This window comes from Salmo salar, chromosome ssa14 (assembly GCF_905237065.1).
Source record: "Salmo salar chromosome ssa14, Ssal_v3.1, whole genome shotgun sequence".
NCBI classification, from domain to species: Eukaryota; Metazoa; Chordata; class Actinopteri; order Salmoniformes; family Salmonidae; genus Salmo; species Salmo salar.
Genome location: NC_059455.1, coordinates 79,533,228 through 79,556,729, shown reverse-complemented (window position 1 = coordinate 79,556,729; position 23,502 = coordinate 79,533,228). Strand labels below are relative to the sequence as shown.

Below are 23,502 nucleotides of genomic sequence, written 5' to 3'. Positions count from 1 at the left end.
CAGTGAGGATTCGCCAGAGCCACCCACTAGTCAGGAGCTGCCAGAGTGGCCAGACTGCCCCGAGCTGCCAGAGTGGCCAGACTGCCCCGAGCTGCCAGAGTGGCCAGACTGCCCCGAGCTGCCAGAGTGGCCAGACTGCCCCGAGCTGCCAGATTGGCCAGACTGCCCCGACTGCCCCGACTGTCCCGAGCTGCCAGACTGCCCCGAGCTGCCAGACTGCCCCGAGCTGCCAGACTGCCCCGAGCTGCCAGACTGCCCAGACTGTCCCGAGCTGCCAGACTGCCCAGACTGTCCCGAGCTGCCAGACTGCCCAGACTGTCCCGAGCTGCCAGACTGCCCAGACTGTCCCGAGCTGCAAGACTGCCCCGAGCTGCCAGACTGGCCAGACTGCCCCGAGCTGCCAGAGTGGCCCAACTGCCTGGAACGGCCAGAACCGGAGCCACCTCCTGATATAGGTGGGTTGGGGAGGGGAGGTGTAGCACAGTGCCGTCGTTGACGGCAGCCACCCTCCCTTCCCTCCCTTTTAGTAGAGGGGAAATTTGTTTTGTTGTTTGGGGTTGTGTTTTTTTTTGTTTTTTTTTTAAGGTGCTTCCGGGGTTAGCACCTTTAAGGGGGGTACTGTCACGTCCTGGCCAGTATAAGGGTTAATTGTTATGGTAGTTTGGTCAGGACGTGGCAGAGGGTATTTGTTTTATGTGGTTCAGGGTGGTGTGTTAGTTAGGAGGGTGTTTGATTTATTATTTCCGGGTTTTGAGTTATGGTCTATGTTTATGTATTTCTATGTGTAGTCTAGTGAGTGTGTTTCTATGTTGAGTTAATTGGGGTGGACTTCCAATTGAAGGCAGCTGTTTGGTGTTGCCTTTGATTGGAAGTCCTATATTAGTTGGGTGTGTTTGTCTTGTATTTGTGGGAGATTGTTTTTGCACTGCGTATGTATAGCCTGCAAAACTGTCATTTGTCGTGCTTATTGTTTTCTTGTTTTTTCGTGTTCAACGTTCGTTAATAAATTAAGAAAATTAACACCAACTCTGCTGCATATTGGTCCACCTTTTCAGACGATGATTTCGCTATATCATCGGAGGATGAAGAAAATCGTGACAGGGCTATCTACTGAGAATATTGCAAAATGTGCTTTCACCGAAAAGCTATTTTAAAATCGGACATAGCGAGTGCATAGAGGAGTTCTGTATCTATAATTCTTAAAATAATTGTTATGTTTTTTGTGAACGTTTATCGTGAGTAATTTAGTAAATTCACCGGCAGTGTTCGGTGGGAATGCTAGTCACATGCTAGTCACATGCTAATGTAAAAAGCTGTTTTTTTATATAAATATGAACTTGATTGAACAAAACATGCATGTATTGTATAACATAATGTCCTAGGGTTGTCATCTGATGAAGATCATCAAAGGTTAGTGCTGCATTTAGCTGTGGTTTGGGTTTATGTGACATTATATGCTAGCTTGAAAAATGGGTGTCTGATTATTTCTGGCTGGGTACTCTGCTGACATAATCTAATGTTTTGCTTTCGTTGTAAAGCCTTTTTGAAATCGGACAGTGTGGTTAGATTAACGAGAGTCTTGTCTTTAAAATGGTGTAAAATAGTCATATGTTTGAAAAATTGAAGTTTTTGCATTTTTGAGGTATTTGAATATCGTGCCACGGGATTACACTGGCTGTTGAGTAGGTGGGACAAGCGTCCCACCTAGCCCAGAGAGGATAAGAGGTAACAGAGTTAACAGTGGTAACAGAGGTAACTGGGGTAACATGGCTAACAGGGGTAACATAGGTAACAGAGGTAACAAGTGTATGAGAATTAACATGTGTATCAGAGGTAAGATAGTTAACAGAGGTAACAGGGGTAACAGGGGTCTGAGAGGTAACTGGGATAACACATGTAACAAAGGTAACAGAAGTAACAGATGTAACAGAGGTAACAAGGGTATCAGAGGTAAAAGGGGTAATGGGGTTACAGGGATAACAGGGGTAACGGGGTAACAGAGGTATCAGTGGTAACAAAGGTAACATAGGTAACAGAGTTAACGTAGGTAACAGGGGTATCCTTACACGGGGGTGACAGGGGTAACAGAGGTAACAGGTGTAACAGGAGTAACAGAGGTAATAGGGATTGACACAGGTAACAGGGGTACAGAGGTAACAGGTTTAACAGAGGTAAGAGGGGTAACAGAGGTAACAGAGGTAACGGGATAACAGCGGTAAAATAATTAACAGAGGAGACAGAGCTAACAAAGGTAACAGGGTAACAGAGGAAGGAGGGGTAAGAGAGGTAATGGGGTAAGAGCGGTGACAGGGGTATCTGAGGTAAAAGAGGTAACAGAAAGAACAGTGGTAACAGAAGTAACAGGGGTAACAGAGCGTACATGGGTATCGTAACAGAGGTAATGGTGTAACAGGGGTAACAGAAGGAAACAAAGATAACAGAACGTACAGGGGTATCGTAAGAGGGGTAAAAGAGGTAACAGGGTTAACAATGGTAACAGACGGAACATAGGTAACAGGAGTAACAGAGGTGACAGAGGTGACAGAGGTAAGGTGACAGGGGTAACAGATGTAACAGAGTTAAAAAAAAGGTATAATGGGTAACAGAGATAACAGGTGTAACAGGAGAAATAGAGATAATAGGGTTTAACAAAGGTAACAGGGTTAGCTGGTTAAACAGAGGTAACAGGGGTAACAGGGGTATCAGTGGTAACAAAGGTAAGACATTTTTTTACATTTAAGTCATTTAGCAGACGCTCTTATCCAGAGCGACTTACAAATTGGTGCATTCACCTTATAATATCCAGTGGAAGAGAGGTAACAGAGGTATCCTAACAGGGGTAACAAAGGTAACATGTGTAACAGGAGTAACAGAGGTAATGGGGATTAACAGGAGTAACAGGGGTAAGAGGGGTAAAGGAGGTAACAGGGGTAACAGGGGTAACAAAGGTAAAATGTGTAATAGGAGTAACAGAGGTAATAGGGTTTAACAGAGGTAACAGGGGTAGCTGGTTAAACAGAGATAACACAGCTAACAGTAGTAACAGTGGCAACAGAGGTAACAAGGGTAACATGGGTAACATAGGTAACAGAGGTTTACAAAGGTAACAGGGTAAGAGCGGTAACAGATGTAACAGGTGTAACAGGTGTATGAGACATAACAGGGGTAACAAGGGTAACAGGGGTAACACAGGTAACAAAGGTAACAGGGGTAACAGAGGTAAAGTAGTTAACAGGGGAACAGAGGTAACAGAGGTAACAAGGGGAACAGAGGTAACAGGTGTAACAGGAGTAACAGAGGTAACAGGGGTACAGAGGTAACAGGGATAACATGGGTAACAGGGGTCACAGAGGTAACAGGGGTAACAGAGGTAAAATGGATTAACAGTGGTAACAGAGGTACAGAGGTAACATAGGTAATATGGATTAACAGAGGTAACAGGGGTACAGAGGTAACATAGGTAATATGGATTAACAGAGGTAACAGGGGTACAGAGGTAACAAGGGTTGCTGGTTAAACAGAGATAACACAGGTAACAGTAGTAACAGTGGCAACAGAGGTAACAAGGGTAACATGGGTAACATAGGTAACAGGGGTTGACAAACGTAACAGGGTAAGGGTGGTAACAGATGTAACAGGTGTATGAGACATAACAGGGGTAACAGAGGTAACAAGGTTAACAAAAGTAACAAGGGTAACAGGGGTAAGAGAGGTAACAGAGGTAACAGGGGTAACAGAGGTAATAGGGGTAACAGAAGTAACAGAGGTAACAGAGGCAAGGTGCTGGACAAAGTGCAGAGAGAAGTGGTCTTTTGTGAAGCAGAAGGGAATCTTAGCACCACAGGTTTAGTGTGAGGGTGGGTCTATGGCTGGTGAGGAAGCTGTTGCGCAATCGGTGCTTAGTTCAATTAGCTCTCACATTCTTACTTCAGAATTAGGCATTCATCCATGTTTCTAAAAAGTCAAATTATGTTGTTGTGTCAAACTAAGTGTGTCAGGTTAAGTTTAGGCATTTATTCAGATGTTTTAAGGTTAGGGTTCAGTATAGGCATTAACTCTGAAATCTTAAGGTTAGGCATTAACTGAATGGTTAAGGTAAGGGTTAAGGTTTGGGATAAGCTTTAAAAGAAAAATCACAAATCAACTTTCTATGACTGGATTTCAACTTGCTACCTTTAGAATCTGAGGCAGCTGCTTATGGGTAACCACCATCCCCATCCACAACACTCTAGCAAAAGCAAAACCTACTTGAAGGTAACAGCGCTCACTGTTGACCCTAGTGGCCGGTTTTCTTTTCATCTTCCGACGTCCTCAAATGGACGTTGAATACTGACTTAGTACAGTAGTGGTAGTTTAGTACTTTACAGTAGAGATAGGTAGTAAGCAATGATGAAATGATTATTGGTGATACTGTATGATGGACTTATCAAACTACAAAACTGTCCAACACTTCCTCTAATACACACACACACCCATACAAACACACAAACACACACACAGATAAATCGTGCTCCCCCACACAATAAGTGGCAAACAGCTGGCTAACAACACCATAGATATGATTCACTGACCACTCACACGCACACACACACGCCCCTTTGATGACCCTGATACAGTATATAGTGTTTCTGAAGTTGTAACCTGCAGTGACAGTTTGAGAGAGGTCAATAAAGAACATAACAGCTGTTGGTGCTACAGATGCAAATATCAACTGATACACTTAACAATCTGCAATGGTGTACACTACAATACCCCTCCTTTTGTATATTGCAACGCAATAACCTATATTGAGATCTAACTGTATGAGTCAGACCTGGTAACATTGTCCATGGAATCAATGCTCAAACAGATGCTGATTGCTCTCAGACAAACAAATCAATAACGGTTGAAAGGGAATGGATTTCTTTCTGTTGTTTATGCTGCCCAACTGTTTAGACATACACATGGACGTTGACACAGACACAGACACACACACACACACACTTTATCACCCACATATAAACACAAATGCTGTGAACCACACAGAATACACCTCTACAGCCAATAGCGGAATCAAGTGAAACAGGCAACAAACTTCTTGTTTATAAGGAGAGATTTTGGTCAATTTATAATACTATGAAGTTTATGAGAAATTGGGCAACAGCAGCACAGTGATGAATTTAATTCCATTGGCCTTCCTAATGAATATATAAATGCCCTGAATTATTTGGATGCTGGAGAAAAAGACCAAAAGTCATAATCTCCCTCCAGTTTTTGCTGTTTTTTCTGTTAAATTCAAATTAAGGCAATACTTGAATTCTGAGCCAGTTTGTATTTGTTGGGATAATACAGCAGCATTTATTATGCCATACCTTGGAGGCAATTTCTTGTCAAGTGAAGGCATTTACCATCAACACATCAGGCTGAACCTCAGTCTGTAAACGTCACCATACCCAGCTGAAGAAATGTCAGTTGTTTTAAATTTGAAAACACTATCATTGTCATAGTTAGAAGTTACATAAATGAGGATCAGTGGTAGAGACTTCATTGAACTCACCTGCACATTCATAATAATTTGCTATGGGAGTGATGAAGATGTCAGCTTAAGAAAGAGGTGAAACCGGCCTCGGAGTCAAATGGCTTTGAGCTACATTTACTCTGTTAATAGACACAGGTGTCCGTTTTATCTTCAATAACCACAGTTTTAAATGCCATTCCATTTCCCAAAAGAAATGCAATAATTTCCCTTCCGTGTGACAGGAAATAATCTATAATTACCGGGGGACATGGTGAGCACTGTGATTACTATAATTCAACTGCAGTGGTCAGAAGAATTCTGGAAAAGACAGGTTTTAATATACTGAACCAAAATATAAACACAACATGTAAAGTGTTGGACCCATGTTTCATGAGCTGATTTAAAATTCCAGAAATGTTCCATATGCACAAAAAGCTTATTTCCCTCAAATGTTGTGCAGAAATTTGTTTACACCCTGTTAGTGAGTATTTCTCCTCGGAAAGATAATCCATCCAGGGCCTCCCGAGTGACGCAGCGGTCTAAGGCAATGTATCGTAGTGCTAGAGGTGTCACTACAGACCCTGGTTTGATCCCAGGCTGTGTCGCAGCCAACCGGGAGACCCATGAAGCGGCGTACAATTGTCCCAGCGTCATCCGGGCTAGGGGAGGGTATGGCTCTCTACCTTCGCCTCTCCCGAGTCCGTACGGGGGTTGCAGTGATGGGACTGTAACTACCAATTGGATATAATGAAAAGTGTGGCATATCAAGGCCATGATCATTACACAGGTGCACCTTGTGCTGGGGACAATAAAAGGCCACTCTAAAGTGTATAGTTTTGTCACACAACACAATGAATCAAATGTCTCAAGTTTTGAGGGATCATGCAATTGGCATGCTGACTGCAGGAATGTCCACCAGAGCTGTTGCCAGATAATTTAATGCAAATTTCTCTACCATAACGTTGTTTTAGAGAATTTGGCGGTACGTCAAACCGGCCTCACTATCACAGACTATGTGTAACCACGCCAGCCCAGGACCTTTACATCCGACTTCTTCACCTGCGGGATCGTCTGAGACCAGCCAATCGGACAGCTGATGAAACTGTGAGTTTGCACAATCAAAGAATTTCTGCACAAACTGTCAGAAACCGTTTCAGGGAAGCTCATCTGCGTGCTCGTCATCCTCACCAGGGTCTTGACCTGACTGCAGTTTGGCGTTTCAACCGACTTCAGTGGGCAAATGCTCACCTTCGATGGCCACTGGCATGCTGGAGGAGTGTGCTCTTCACAGATTAATCATGGATATAACTTTACCGGGCAGTATGGCGTCGTGTGGGTGAGTGGTTTGCTAATGTCAACATTTTGGTGGCGGTGGGGTTAAGGTATGGGCAGGCATAAGCTACAGACAATGAACACAATTGCATTTTATCGATGTCAATTTGAATGCACAGTGATACCATGACGAGATCCTGAGGCCCATTGTCATGCCATTCATCCGCCACCATCACCTCATGTTTCAGCCTGATAATGCACAGCCCCATGTCGCAAGGATCTGTACACAATTCATGGAAGCTAAAAATGTCCCAGTTCTTCCATGACCTGCATACTCACGAGACACCCATTGAGCATGTTTGAGATGCTCTGGATCAACGTGTATGGCAGCATGTTCCAGTTCCCACCAAAATCCAGGAACTTCTCACAGCCATTGAAGAGGAGTGGGACAACAGTCCACAGGTCACAATGAACAACATGATCAACTCTATGCGAAGGAGATGAGTCTCGCTGCATGAGGCAAAAGGTGGTCACAGCAGACACTGACTGGTTTTCTGCTCCACGCCCCTACCTTTTTTTAAGGTACCTGTGACCAATAGATGCATATCTGTGTGTTTGGACCATCACAGTTTGTTGGTGATGTCGACACCAAGGAACTTGAAACTCTCGACCCGCTCCACTACAGCCCTATCGATGTGAATGGAGGTGTGTTCAGCCCTCCTTTTTCTGTAGTCCATGATCAGCTCCTTTGTTTTGCTGACGTTGAGGGAGACATTGTCCTGGCATCTGACTTCCTCCCTATAGGCTGTCTCAAGCCTACCACTATTGTGTCAATAGCAAACTTAATGATGGTGTTGGAGTCGTGCTTTGTCACGCTGTCCTGGGTGAACAGGGAGTACAGGAGGGGACTAAGCACGCACCCTTGAGGGGCCCCCGTATTGAGGATATGTGTGTTGTTGCCTACCCTTGCCACCTGGGGGCGGCCCGTCAGGAAGTCCAGGATCCAGTTGCAGAGGGAGGTGTTTAGTCCCAGGGTCCTTAGCTTAGTGATAAGCTTTGTGGGCACTATGGTGTTGAATGCTGAGCTGCAGTCAAGGAACAGCATTCTCACATAGGTGTTCCTTTTGTCCAGGTGGGAAAGGGCAGTGTGGAGCGTGATTGAGATTGCGTCATCTGTGGATCTGTTGGAGCGGTATGCAAATTGGAGTGGGTCTAGGGTTTCCGGGATGTTGGTTATGATGTCAGCCATGAACAGCCTTTCAAAGAACTTCATGGCTACCGACGTGAGTGCTACGGGTCAGTAGTCATTTAGGCAGGTTACCTTTGCTTTCTTGGGCACAAGGATTATGGTAGTCTGCTTGAAACATGTTGGTATTACAGACTCGGTCAGGGAGAGGTTGAAAATATCAGTGAAGACACTTGCCAGTTGGTCCACGCATGCTCTGAGTATACGTCCTGGTAATCTGTATGGCCTCGCAGCCTTGTAAATGTTGACCTGTTTAAAGGTCTTACTCACATTGGCTACGGAGAGCGTGATCACACAGTCATCCGGAATAGCTGGTGCTCTCATGCATGCTTCAGTGTTGCTTGCCTCAAAGCGAGCATAAAAGGCATTTAGCTGGTAGGCTCGCGTCACTGGGCAGCTCGCGGCTGGGTTTCCCTTTGTAGTCCATAATAGTTTTCAAGCCCGGCCACATCCGATGAGCATCAGAGCCGGTGTAGTAGGATTCAATCTTAGTCCTGTATTGATGCTTTGCCTGTTTGATGGGTCGTCTGAGGGCATAGCGGGATTTCCCTTAAGCATCTGGATTAGTGTCCCGCTCCTTGAAAACGGCATCTCTAGCCTTGAGCTCAGTGCGGATGATGCCTGTAATCCATGGCTTCTGTTGGAATATGTAGGTACAGTCACTGTGGGGACGACGTCGTCGATACACTTATTGATGGAGCCGGTGACTGAGGTGGTGTACTCCTCAATGCCATGCCACTTCCGTATTAAGTGAGTCACTGGTACTTCCTGCTTTGTTTTTGCTTGTAAGCAGGAATCAGGATGATAGAATAATGGTCAGATTTGCCAAATGGAGGGCGAGGGAGAGCCTTGTATGTGTCTCTGTGTGTGGAGTATAGGTGGTCTAGAGTGTTTTATCCTCTGGTCGTACAAACCGACATGCTGGCAGAAATGATGCAAAATGGAAATAAATTTGCCTGCATTAAAGTCCCCGGCCACTAGGAGCGCCACTTCTGGATTAGCATTTTCTTAGATCATTAGATTTGGTAAAAGATAATACAAAGAAAAAAACATGTATTTTTTTTGTTTTTGTTCCATCATCTTTAAAATGCAAGAGAAAGGCCACAATGTATTATTCCAGTTAAGGCACAATTTAGATGTTGTCCACTAGATGGCAGCAGTGTATGTGCAAAGTTTTACACTGATCCAATGAACCATTATATTTCTGTTCAAAATGTCGTATCAAGTCTGCCCAAACGTGCCTAATTGATTTATAAATACATTTTCAAGTTCATAACTGTGCACTCTCCTCAAACAAAAACATGGTATTCTTCCACTGTAATAGCTACTGTAAATTGGACAGTGCAGTTATATTAACAAGAATTTAAGCTTTCTGCCCATATCAAATATGCCTATGTCCTAGGAAATTTTCTTGATACTTACAACCTCATGCTAACGTTAGCTCAACTGTCCCGCGGGGGAGACACCGATCCTGTAGAGGTTTTTAAGAGTGCTCTACTTTTGACCAGAGCCCTATAGGCCCTGGTCAAAACTAGTGCAGTAAATAGGGAATAAGGTTTAGTGTTTTATAATTGCTAACAAGCGTTTACCTATACTTAAGATACTTTTTCTAAACTCTTAACACACCAGCACACCTACAGTTCATCTCACAATTAGCCAAAGAGTTAATTTTCTGCTCAAAACCACATTTTGTTAATTAAATACCAACTCTACAATTCTATCAAAACACGGCAAACCCAACTCAATAGCTAATCATTCTGTCAAAACACCAGCACATGTTTTCTATCTAAGTGGAACATATAGTCAATCGTAGAACAACGACTTTCAAAATACTAACAGCTGATGGCACTACAAAAACTGCATTACTTTTCATGTTTCAGTTCTACCTACATACAATAGGCAATATGAAATCCATTGTTTTTATAATTCACTTTCCTTTTACTGTTAACCACTCTACATTTTTTGTTGATTGTGTGCATTTTTGGCAACATACTATCTAAAAGTGAGAGTCATCTTAACTTTATAGAATGTACAGTAGAAAAAAATAGTAAGTGACAGAATTGCTGCAGTAAAAGCTTTATTAGCAACATGAAATTGCTGCCAGTGATCAACAAAAAATCCAACATACATGACCTTTGGTTCCAAATGTGTAAAAATAAAACACGACCATACAAAAAAAAAAGGCGCAGAAGGGAAAAAAAACATGCACAGTCCTGTTCTAATCTATACGATCTTCAGCATTTGGCCACATGTTCTCTTCCACATCACATCTTATGTCATCTCTCACTATGCACCTTGGATAGAAACGCTTGGCCTGCCTTATCCACCCCTGGCAGTCTTCAGCTGAGATGTCTCTGCAGCCGGCATCCATTGCATCCAGGAGAGACATTTGATCATGTGACCAATGATCATACACTTTCCACCTCGAGGCAGAAAAAAATTCCTCAATGAGGTTGAGGAAAGGCGAGTAGCGGGGTAGGAAAATGGAAACCATTCTTGAATGGGCTGCAAACCAGTTTGTGATTGCATGTGAATGGTGGAATGCTACATTGTCCCATGCAATCACAAATATCCTCATGTTTTCTCCCACCTGTTCCCTTTCTGCTTCTGGCACCAGTTGTTGGTGGAGGTCATCTAAACACAAAAGAAGGTGCTCAGTGTTGTAAGGACCAATCTGACATTTCTGCAGGACCAAACCAGCACTCGAGATTCTAGCACACGTGATATTTGCTCCTCTCTGACCCGGCATATCAATGGTGACCCTTTTCCCAATGACGTTTCTTTCCCGACAATGTGTTTTTGCCAGGTTAAACCCTGCCTCCTCTACATAAATTATTATTATTATTATTATTATTTCATGTGGGGTCTGATTAGCCTCCAACTCCATGACTCTCTGAAAGAAATCAAACACAGTATGTGTAAATGTTTTTCAGTATGTCCTACTGTATCCCATGTTTACATGTAGAGTAGCATAGTGTAAAACTCACTACAGAACAAGACTTTTTGGACAGACACCATACCTGGATGTATTACTGCCAGAGTTCCTTGACCCGCTCACTGTACATCACTGGGGCCAAGCTTCCTGCCATCCAGGACCTCTATACCAGGCGGTGTCAGAGGAAAGCCCTAAAAATTGTTGAAGACTCCAGCCACCCTAGTCATAGACTGTTCTCTCTGCTACTGCACGGCAAGTGGTACTGGAGCACCAAGTCTAGGTCCAAGAGACTTCCAAACAGCTTCTACCCCCAAGCCATAAGACTCCTGAACATCTATTCAAATGGCTACCCAGACTATTCCTGTAGTCCACGATCAGCTTCTTTGTCTTGCTCACATTGAGGGAGAGGTTGTTGTCCTGGCACCACACTGCCAGTTCTCTGACCTACTCCCTATAGGCCGTCTCATTGCTGTCGGTGATCAGGCCTACCACTGTTGTGTCGTCAGCAAACTTAATGATGGTGTTGGAGTCATGTTTGGCCACGCAGTCGTGGGTGAACAGGGAATATAGGAGGGGACTAAGTACACACCTCTGAGGGGCCCCAGTGTTAAGGATCAGCGTGGCAGACGTGTTGTTGCCTACTCTTACCACCTGGGGGTGGCCCATCAGGAAGTCTAGGATCCAGTTGCAGAGGGAGGTGTTAAGTCCCAGAGTCCTTAGCTTAGTGATGAGCTTCGTGGGCACTATGGCGTTGAACGCTGAGCTGTAGTCAATGAACAGCATTCTCATATAGGTGTTCCTTTTGTCCAGGTGAGAAAGGGCAGTGTGGAGTGCGATTGAGATTGCGTCATATGTAGCTCTGTTGGGGCGGTATGCGAATTTGTGTTGATGTGATGCTGTTGATGTTGATGTGAGCCATGAACAGCCTTTCAAAGCACTTCATGGTTACCGACGTGAGTGCCAAGGGGCGGTAATCATTTAGGCAGGTTACCTTCGCTTCCTTGGGCACAGGGACTATGGTGGTCTGCTTGAAACATGTATGTATTACAGACTCGGTCAGGGAGAGGATGAAAATGTCAGTGAAGACACTTGACAGTTGGTCCGCGCATGCTTTGAGTACACATCCTGGTAATCCGTCTGGCTCTGTGGCTTTGTGAATGTTGACCTGTTTAAAGGTTTTGTTCACATCGGCTACCGAGAGCGTTATCACACAGTCATCCAGAACAGCTGGTGCTCTTATACATGCTTCAGCGTTGCTTGCCTCGAAGTGAGCATGAAAGGCATTTAGCTCGTCTGGTAGGCTCGCATCACTGGGCAGCTCGCGTCTGGGTTTCCTGATTTAAGTTGGCCTTATAGAGATGGTTGAGAGCCTGTCTTAGTGCCAGCTTCGCTTTGTGGTGGTAAATAGATGGCTCCGAATAATACAGGTGAGAACTCTCTTGGTAGATAGTGTGGTCGACAGCTTATCATAAGGTACTCTACCTAAGGCGAGCAATACCTCGAGACTTCTTTAATATTAGACATTGCGCACCAGCTGACAAAAAGACACACCCCTTGTTTTACCAGAGGTAGCGTCTCTGTTCTGCCGGTGCATGGAAAATCCCGCCAGCTCTATATTGTCCATTTCTTCATTCAGCCATGTCTAGATGAAACATAAGATGTCACAGTTTTTAATGTCCCGTTGGTAGGATAATCTTAATAGTAGGTCATCAATTTTATTTTCCAACGATTGCACGTTAGCAAGGAGAATAGAAGTCATTGGGAGTTTACTCGCTCGCCTCCGGATTCTCAGAAGGATCCCTGATCTGCGTCCCCTTTTCCGCCGTCTTTTCTTCACGCTAAAGGTGTAGATCTGCGCCTGTTCCAGAGAAAGCAGAATGTCCTTCTCGTCACCCTCATTAAAGGAAAAAGTTTATTTCAGTCCGTGGTGAGTAATCGCTTTTCTGATGTCCAGAAGTTATTTTAGGTCATAAGAGACAGTAGCAGCAACATTATGTACACAATAAATTAAAAAATAAGTTACACAAAATTAAAAAACATTGGTTGGAAGAATGTAAAACGTCAGCCATGTTCTTTGGCGCCATCTAGCTTGTCGGATCTAGAAGCATAAGCATTTTGCAACACTCGCAATAACATGTGCTAACCATGTGTATGTGACAACAACATGGTAGCAACACAACATGGTAGCAGCACAAAACATGGTACAAACATTATTTGTTACAGACAACAGCACAAAGGGCAAGAAGGTAGAGCAGTTAGCGGTTATTATATAAAGGTTTGGTTTGGAAACATTTTCTCGCCTGGTCACAGAGCGTTAAAAAAAAAGTTAAAAAGAAGAAAAACTCGTAGGAGGTGAAAGCTATTTGAACTCCCAGAGTTGTGACATTATTCCATAACAGCGAGACGTGGGAAGAAGAAATGAATGCCCGTTGCAAAATGCTCGCTAATGGCTGACAGGTTCAGGGGTTGTTTTTACGACTGTGTAATTATAAACTTCAACACTACCCTGGTCTGCGGCCAACACACACAGTGACCCATGCAGACGTTGCATTTTTAGAAGATGTAAATTGGTCCTTTTCTTTTGAATAGAATATGAATATGATTATCACCAGACTTTAGCTTCAAAGAGGGATTTATGAGAGCATCACTGATGAGTGTGTGTGTGTGTGTGTGTGTGTGTGTGTGTGTGTGTGTGTGTGTGTGTCTCTCTGTCTCTCTGTCTGTCTGTCTGTCTGTCTGTCTGTCTGTCTGTCTGTCTGTCTGTCTGTCTGTCTGTCTGTCTGTCTGTCTGTCTGTCTGTCTGTCTGTCTGTCTGTCTGTCTGTCTGTCTGTGCGTGCGTCTGTGCGTCCATTTGTGCGTGGGTGTTCGTGCGTGTGTGATCATATGTGTGTGGAAGAAGCCTTTGTTTCCAGTGACAGTTTGTCTTGGCCGTAGGGAAGAGTGGACAGGACAATGAACAAAAAGAAGAGCTAAGCTCTCCTTATGTCAGAAGCACATCTTGGTTATTTTAGGCTCCAACCTTAAACAAGCAACCAAATGGACCATTAAGGAGGCAATCAAGGAGCTCATTGCAATGTCTCTGGAAAGAGTGAAGAAAGTCAAACTGAAAATAATTCATATTTTATTGGGAAGAAGTCTAATTAACCAACACACTAGGTTGACAGGTTCTCTCTTGAGAATATAATTGTTATACATTTCTTAACTCTGGCGCCAGATACTGGACTCATTTAACTCCTGTAGTCATCCTCTCCTCTCCTTGTCACACCTTGCCCCTCCTCTTCTGTCCGCTCCTCCCTTCCCCTCTCCTCCATTCCCCTAACCCTCCTCTCCTCTGTCATCCTGTGACCTTGACTAGTGTCTGGCCACGAGGCACTTCACCCTCTCCACTGACCACTTCCTGAAAGCATCAGCTTTAGCATCAGCTAGATTTGGCAACAGGGAGCAAGAGAGGAAGAGAGAAAGTGAAAGGGCAGAAACCCAGGTGAGTTGAGCTCTTTGGGGGCAGTCGGCAGTAGGAGTTATGACAGAGAGAGTTGGTGGAGCGCTTCAGTGTTAATGCCTTCCATTATGTTTCTGGGCTTGGCTGCAGCGTCAACCGCAGCTCCTAAGTGATTGGCTTTCTGCTTGGCGGAGTAAGAAGGCGGGCGCCGCTCGTAGCAGGTTAGAATCAGACCCTCGCTCTGTTGTTCTAACAGCTGTTAAAAGGGAGAGTGAAGAATGACAGCTCCTACCTCTTTGGCCAGGTGTACTACATCACCCACTAACCCAGTCTCTCGCCCAGCCACCCTGCCTCTCAGCCACTCTGCCTCCCTGCCTCCCAGCCACCCTGCCTCCCAGCCACCCTGCCTGCCAGCCACCCTGCCTGCCAGCCACCCTGCCTCTCAGCCCCCCTGCCTCTCAGCCATCATGCCTCCCTGCCTCCAAGCCACCCTGCCTCCAAGCCACCCTGCCAGCCTGCCTCTCAGCCACCCTGCCTCCCAGCCACCCTGCCTCCCAGCCACCCTGCCCCTCTGCCTCTCAGCCATCCTGCCTCCCAGCCACCCTGCACCCAGCCATCCTGCCTCCCTGCCTCCCAGCCTCCCAGCCTCCCAGCTACCCTGCCTCCCAGCCACCCTGCCTCCCAGCCACCCTGCCAGCCTGCCTCTCAGTCACCCTGCCTCCCAGCCACCCTGCCTCCCTGCCTCCCAGCCACCCTGCCTCCCAGCCACCCTGCCAGCCTGCCTCCCAGCCTCCCAGCCACCCTGCCTCCGAGCATCCAAGCCAGCCTTCCTCCCAGCCACCCTGCCTCCATGCCTCACAGAAGCCCAGCCACACTGACTTCCCAGCCACCCTGCCACCCAGCATCCCAGCCACCCTTCCTCCCACCCACCCTGCCTCCCAGCCACCCTGCCTCTAAGCCACCCTGCGTCTCAGCCACCATGCCTCCCTGCCTCCCAGCCACCCTACCTCCAAGCCACCCTGCCAGCCTGCCTTTCAGCCACCCTGCCTCCCAGCCACCCTGCCCCTCTGCCTCCCAGCCACCCTGCCTCCCAGCCACCCTGCCTCCCAGATACCCTGCCAGCCTGCCTCCCAGCCTCCCAGCCACCCTGCCTCCCAGCCTCCCAGCCACCCTGCCTCCCAGCATCCAAGCTAGCCTGCCTCCCAGCCACCCTGCCACCATGCCTCACAGAATCCCAGCATCCCAGCCACCCAGCCACCCTGCCTCCCAGCCACCCTGCCCCTCTGCCTCCCAGCCACCCTGCCTCCCAGCCACCCTGCCTCCCAGATACCCTGCCAGCCTGCCTCCCAGCCTCCCAGCCACCCTGCCTCCCAGCCTCCCAGCCACCCTGCCTCCCAGCATCCAAGCTAGCCTGCCTCCCAGCCACCCTGCCACCATGCCTCACAGAATCCCAGCATCCCAGCCACCCAGCCGCCCTGACTCCCAGTCACCCTGCCACCCTGCCTCCCAGCCTCCCTGCCTCCCAGCCTCCATGTCTCCCAGCCAACCTGCCTCCCAGCCACCCTACCACCATGCCACCCTGCCACCCTTCCTCCCAGCCAACCTGCCTCCCAGCCACCCTTCCTCCCAGCCACCAGCCACCCTTCCTCCCAGCCACCCTTCCTCCCAGCCACCCTTCCTCCCTGCCTCCCAGCCACCCTGCCAGCCGGCCTCTCAGCCACCCTGCCTCCCAGCCACCCTGCCTGCCTGCCTGCCTCCCAGCCACCCTGCCTCCCAGCCACCCTGCCAGCCGGCCTCCCAGCCACGCTGCCTCCCAGCCACCCTGCCAGCCTGCCTCTCAGTCACCCTGCCTCCCAGCCACCCTACCTCCCTGCCTCCCAGCCACCCTGCCTCCCAGCCACCCTGCCTCCCTGCATCCAAGCCAGCCTGCCTCCCAGCCACCCTGCCACCCAGCATCCCAGCCACCCTTCCTCCCAGCCACCCTGCCCCCCTGCATCCCAGCCACCCTGCCACCCTGCCTCCTAGCCACCCTGCCCCCCTGCATCCCAGCCACCCTACCCCCCTGCCACCTGCCACCCTGCCTCCCAGCCACAGGGCTAGAACAATGACAGTTCAAAGAAGGCGAAATCACTCTCTCTCTCTCTCTTTCTGTCTTTCTCTCTCTGCAAAGGTCTTCCTAATGCACTGCATAAAAAATCCTTCGCTCTACCCCTCTCTTTTTGTGTGTATTTCTCTGACCCCCTCTCCCCCCACATCAATTCAATGGGAATTATTAGCATGGGAAACATATTTATTATTAATTTAACTAGGCAAGTTAGTTAAGAACAAATTCTAATTTAGAATGACCGCCTACACCAGCCAAACCCGGATGATGCTGGGCCAATTGTGCGATACTCTCCATCATAGTCAGTTGTGAAACAGCCTGGATTCAAACCAGGCTGTCTGTAGTGAAGCCTCTAGCACTGAGATGTAGTGCCTTAGACCGCTGCGCCACTCAGGAGCCCATATGGAAACATATGTTTACATTGCCAAAGCAAGTGAAATAGATAATAAACAAAAGTGAAATAAACTATAAAAAATGAACAGTAAACAAGACACTCACAAAAGTTCCAAAAGAATAAAGAAATTTCAAATGTCATATTAAGTCTATATACAGTGTTGTAATGATGAGCAAATAGTACAAAAGGGACAATAAATAAACATAAATATTGGTTGTATTTACAAGGGTTTTGTTCTTCACTGGTTGCCCTTTTACATTTATGTAAAATGTACCCAGAGCGACTTACAAATTGGTGCATTCACCTTATGATATCCAGTGGAACAACCACTTTACAATGGTACATCTATACCTTTTTTTGGGGGGGGGGGTTAGAAGGATTACTTTATCCTATCCCAGGTATTCCTTAAAGAGGTGGGGTTTCAGGTGTCTCTGGAAGGTGGTGATTGACTCCGCTGTCCTGGCATCGTGAGGGAACTTGTTCCACCATTGGGGTGCCAGAACAGCGAACAGTTTTGACTGGGCTGAGCGGGAACTGTGCTTCCGCAGAGGTAGGGGGGCCAGCAGGCCAGAGGTGGATGAACGCAGTGCCCTTGTTTGGGTGTAGGGCCTGATCAGAGCCTGAAGGTACAGAGGTGCCGTTCCCCTCACAGCTCCGTAGGCAAGCACCATGGTCTTGTAGCAGTAGCGAGCTTCAACTGGAAGCCAGTGGAGTGTGCGGAGGAGCGGGGTGATGCGAGAGAACTTGGGAAGGTTGAACACCAGACGGGCTGCGGCGTTCTGGATGAGATGTAGGGGTTTAATGGCACAGGCAGGGTCGTACTCTGTGAATGTTGTAGAGCATGAACCTACAGGATCGGGTCACCGCCTTGATGTTAGCTCCAAGGCTCTTAGCACTCTGGGAGGAGGACACAATGGAGTTGTCAACCGTGATGGCGAGATCATGGAAAGGGCAGTCCTTCCCCGGGAGGAAGAGCAGCTCCGTCTTGCCGAGGTTCAGCTTGAGGTGGTGATCCGTCATCCACACTGATATGTCTGCCAGACATGCAGAGATGCGATTCGCCACCTGGTTATCAGAAGGGGGAAAGGAGAAGATGAATTGTGTGTCATCTGCGTAACAATGATAGGAGAGACCATGTGAGGATATGACAGAGCCAAGTGACTTGGTGTATAGCGAGAATAGGAGAGGGCCTAGAACTGAGCCCTGGGGGACACCAGTGGTGAGAGCACGTGGTGCGGAGACGGATTCTCGCCACGCCACCCGGTAGGAGCGACCTGTCAGGTAGGACGCAATCCAAGAGTGAGATGCCCAACTCGGAGAGGGTGGAGAGGAGGATCTCATGGTTCACAGTATCAAAGGCAGCAGATAGGTCTAGAAAGATGAGAGCAGAGGAGAGAGTTAGCTTTAGCAGTGCGGAGAGCCTCCGTGACACAGAGAAGAGCAGTCTCAGTTGAATGACCAGTCTTGAAACCTGACTGATTCGGATCAAGAAGGTCATTCTGAGAGAGATCGCAAGAGAGCTGGCCAAGGACGGCACGCTCAAGAGTTTTGGAGAGAAAAGAAAGAAGGGATACTGGTCTGTAGTTGTTGACATCGGAGGGATCGAGTGTAGGTTTTTTGAGAAGGGGCGCAACTCTCGCTCTCTTGAAGACGGAAGGGACGTAGCCAGCAGTCAAGGATGAGTTGATGAGCGAGGTGAGGTAAGGGAGAAGGTCTCCGGAAATGGTCTGGAGAAGAGAGGAGGGGATAGGGTCAAGCGGGCAGGTTGTTGGGCGGCCGGCCGTCACAAGTCGCAAGATTTCATCTGGAGAGAGAGGGGAGAAAGAGGTCAAAGCATAGGGTAGGGCAATGTGAGCAGGACCAGCGGTGTCGTTTGACGTTCCGCTAGCGGAACACCTGTTCCAATATCCAATGATAGGCGTGGCGCGAATTACAAATTCCTCAAAAATACAAAAACCATTTTTCAAACATATGACTATTTTACAGCATTTTAAAGACAAGACTCTCCTTTATCTAACCACACTGTCCGATTTCAAAAAGGCTTTACAGCGAAAGCAAAACATTACATTATGTCAGCAGAGTACCCAGCCAGAAATTATCAGACACCCATTTTTCAAGCTAGCATATAATGTCACAAAAAACAAAACCACAGCTAAATGCAGCACTAACCTTTGATGATCTTCATCAGATGACACACCTAGGACATTATGTTATACAATACATGCATGTTTTGTTCAATCAAGTTCATATTTATATCAAAAACCAGCTTTTTACATTAGCATGTGACGTTCAGAACTAGCATACCCCCCGCAAACCTCCGGTGAATTTACTAAATTACTCACGATAAACGTTCACAAAAAACATAACAATTATTTAAAGAATTATAGATACAGAACTCCTTTGTGCAATCGAGGTGTCCGATTTTAAAATAGCTTTTCGGTGAAAGCACATTTTGCAATATTCTGAGTAGATAGCCCAGCCATCACGGCTAGCTATTTAGACACCCACCAAGTTTAGCCCTGACCAAACTCCGATTTACTATTAGAAAAGTTTGATTACCTTTGGTGTTCTTCGTCAGAATGCACTCCCAGGACTGCTACTTCAATAACAAATGTTGGTTTGGTTCAAAATAATCCATTGTTATATCCAAATAGCGGCGTTTTGTTCGTGCGTTCAAGACACTATCCGAAGTGTAAATAAGGGTCACGAGCACGACGCATTTCGTGACAAAAGATTTCTAAATATTCCATTACCGTACTTCGAAGCATGTCAACCGCTGTTTAAAATCAATTTTTATGCCATTTTTCTCATAAAAAAGCGATAATATTCCGACCGGGAAATCGTGTATACGTACAAAGAGAGAGAAAATAAAACTCATGGGATCCCCTCGTGCACGAGCCTGAGTCTCACAGTACTGTGACCAGCCACTATCCAAACGCGCTACTTTTTTTCAGCCAGAGCCTGCAAAGCCACGATTCAGCTTTTTGCCGCCTTCTGAGAGCCCATAGGAGCTGTAGGAAGTGTCACGTAACAGCAGAGATCCCCTGTAATGGATAGAGATAATCAAGAAGGGCAAGAAATGGTCAGACAGGGCACTTCCTGTAAGGAATCTTCTCAGGTTTTGGCCTGCCAAATAAGTTCTGTTATACTCACAGACACCATTCAAACAGTTTTAGAAACTTTGGAGTGTTTTCTATCCAAAGCTAATAATTATATGTATATTCTAGTTTCTGGGCAGGAGTAATAATCAGATTAACCTCTATGGGCTAGGTGGGACGCTAGCGTGCCACCCGTGGTCCACTCCATCAACAGCAGGTGCATTTCAAGAGCGGCAAATTTGAATCCAAATAAATGTCAAAATTCAAATTTTTCAAAAATACAACTATTTTACACCATTTGAAAGATAAACATCTCCTTAATCTAACCACGTTTTACGATTTCAAAAAGGTTTTACGGCGAAAGCATAAATTTAGAGTATGTTAGGACAGTACATTTACAAGAGTTGTGTGTAATGTTTTGTCAAGTCAAAGACAGGGTCACCAAAACCATAAAACCAGCTAAAATGATGCACTAACCTTTTACAATCTCCATCAGATGACACTCCTAGGACATTATGTTAGACAATGCATGCATTTTTAGTTCTATCAAGTTCATATTTATATCCAAAAACAGCGTTTTACTATGGCATTGATGTTGAGGAAATCGTTTCCCTCCAATAACCGGCAGTCAAGTCAGCGTCACAAATTAAATAATTAAAATTAGAAAACATTGGTAAAATATTATATTGTCATTTAAAGAATTATAGATTTACATCTCTTGAACGCAATCAACTTGCCAGATTTAAAAATAACCTTACTGGGAAATCACACTTTGCAATAATCTGAGCACTGCGCCCAGAAAAATACGCGTTGCGATACAGACTAGACGTCATGTTGGGGAGATCTAAAATCGAAAATACTATGTAAATAATCCATTACCTTTGATTCTCTTCATCAGATGTCACTTCCAGGTATCACAGGTCCATAACGAATGTAGTTTTGTTCAAAAAAGCTCATCATTTATGTCCAAAAATCTCCGTCTTGTTAGCACATGATCTAAGCCAGCCGGACTTCTCGTCATGAACAAGGGGAAAAAATATATTTACGTTCGTTCAAACATGTCAAACGTTGTATAGCATAAATCATTAGGGCCTTTTTAACCAGAACATGAATAATATTCAAGGTGGACGAATGCATACTCTTTTATAACGTATTGGAACGAGGGTACCCAACATGAACTCGCGCCAGGTGTCTAATGGGACATCATCGTTCCATGGCTCTTGTTCGGTCAGATCTCCCTCCAGAAGACTCAAAATACTTTGTAAAGGCTGGTGACATCTAGTGGAAGCAATAGGAAGTGCCAAAATATTCCTCAGCCCCTGTGTTTTTCAATGGGATAGGTTTAAAGTCAATACAACACATCAGGTATCCACTTCCTGTCAGAAAATGTCTCAGGGTTTTGCCTGCCAAATGAGTTCTGTTATACTCACAGACACCATTCAAACAGTTTTAGAAACTTTAGAGTGTTTTCTATCCATATATAATAAGTATATGCATATTCTAGTTACTGGGTAGGATTAGTAACCAGATTAAATCGGGTACATTTTTTTATCCAGACGTGCAAATGCTGCCCCCTAGCCCTAACAGGTTAAATCGGGTATGTTTTTTATCCGGCCGTGAAAATACTGCCCCCTAGCCATAACAGGTTAACAAACGAGGATCGGATGTCGTCAAACTTCTTTTCAAAATGGTTGACGAAGTCATCCGCAGAGAGGGAGGAGGGGGGGAGGGGGAGGAGGATTCAGGAGGGAGGAGAAGGTGGCAAAGAGCTTCCTAGGGTTAGAGGCAGATGCTTGGAATTTAGAGTGGTAGAAAGTGGCTTTAGCAGCAGAAACAGAGGAAGAAAATGTAGAGATGAGGGAGTGAAAAGATGCCAGGTCCGCAGGGAGGCTAGTTTTCCTCCATTTCCACTCGGCTGCCCGGAGCCCTGTTCTGTGATCTCGCAATGAGTCGTCAAGCCACGGAGAAGGAGGGGAGGACCGAGCCGGCCGGGAGGATAGGGGACATAGAGAGTCAAAGGATGCGGAGAGGGAGGAGAGGAGGGTTGAGGAGGCAGAATCAGGAGATTGGTTGGAGAAGGATTGAGCAGAGGGAAGAGATGATAGGATGGAAGAGGAGAGAGTAGCAGGAGAGAGAGAGCGAAGGTTGCGACGGCGCAATACCATCTGAGTAGGGGCAGAGTGAGTAGTGTTGGAGGAGAGCGAGAGGGAAAAGGATACAAGGTAGTGGTCGGAGACTTGGAGGGTAGTTGAAGTGAGATTAGTAGAAGAACAGCATCTAGTAAAGATGAGGTCAAGCGTATTGCCTGCCTTGTGAGTAGGGGGGGGCGGTGAGAGGGTGAGGTCAAAAGAGGAGAGGAGTAGAAAGAAGGAGTCAGTGAGAAATTAGTCAAAGGTAGGTTAAAGTCACCCAGAACTGTGAGGGGTGAGCAATCCTCAGGAAAGGAACTTATCAAGGTGTCAAGCTCATTGATGAACTCTCCAAGGGCACCTGCAGGGCGATAAATGATAAGGATGTTAAGCTTGAATGGGCTAGTGACTGTGACAGCATGGAATTCAAAGGAGGAGATTCAAAGGAGGAGAAAGAGAGAATATCCACTTGGGAGAGATGAGGATTCCAATGTCACCACCCCGCTGACCAGATGCTCTCGGGGTATGCGAGAACACGTGGTCAGACGAGGAGAGAGCAGTAGGAGTAGCAGTGTTTTCTGTGGTAATCCATGTTTCCATCAGCGCCAAGAAGTCGAGGGACTGGAGGGTAGCATAGGCTGAGATGAACTCTGCCTTGTTGGCCGCAGACCGGCAGTTCCAGAGGCTGCCGGAGACCTGGAACTCCACGTGGGTCGTGCGCGCTGGGACCACCACGTTAGAGTGGCAGCGGCCACGCAGTGTGAAGCGTTTGTATGGCCTGTGCAGAGAGGAGAGAACAGGGATAGACAGACACATAGTTGATAGGCTACAGGAGAGGCTACGCTAATGCAAAGGAGATTGGCATGAAAATTAACTAAACAACTGAGGAAGCGAGAGAGCAGGGCCTCACTCACTAACCATTCACTGAAACACTCTTTCGCCAACAGGTCACAAATCTTGCTGCTGTGATTGCACACTGCGGTATTTGACCCAATAGAAATGGGAGTTTATTTATTACTGGATTTGTTTTCTAATTCTTTGTGGTTCTGTGTAATCTGAGGGAAATGTGTGTCTCTAACAAATCCATAATTTTGGGTCAGTCACAGTGGTCAGGTATTTTGCCAATGTGTACTCTCTGTTTAGGGCCAAATAGCATTCTAGTTTGCTCTGTTTTTTTGTAAATTCTTTCCAATGTGTCAAGTAATTATCTTTTTGTTTTCTCATCATTTGGTTGGGTCTAATTGTGTTTCTGTCTTGGGCTCTGAGGGTTCTGTTTGTGTTTGTGAACAGAGCCCCAGGACCAGCTTACTTAGGGGGCTCTTCTCCAGGTTAATTTCTATGTAGGTGAAGGTTTGGGAATCGCTTCCTTTTAGGTGTTGTAGAATTC

General features: G+C 46.3%; 1 protein-coding gene across 1 annotated transcript; it reads left to right on the top strand.

The window, feature by feature from the left end:
- The first annotated feature begins 14,668 nt into the window (after window positions 1–14,668).
- LOC106570391 (spore coat protein SP85-like) lies at window positions 14,669–15,268 on the top strand. The gene has a single exon (XM_014142653.1). It carries the CDS (start codon window positions 14,669–14,671, stop codon window positions 15,266–15,268), a length of 600 nt encoding a protein of 199 aa, XP_013998128.1.
- Window positions 15,269–23,502: the final 8,234 nt, after the last annotated feature.

What these genes read in the sequence shown, in the direction of transcription:
- LOC106570391 (XM_014142653.1), top strand. Translation starts at nt 14,669, where the DNA reads ATGACAGCTCCTACCTCTTTGGCCAGGTGTACTACATCACCCACTAAC.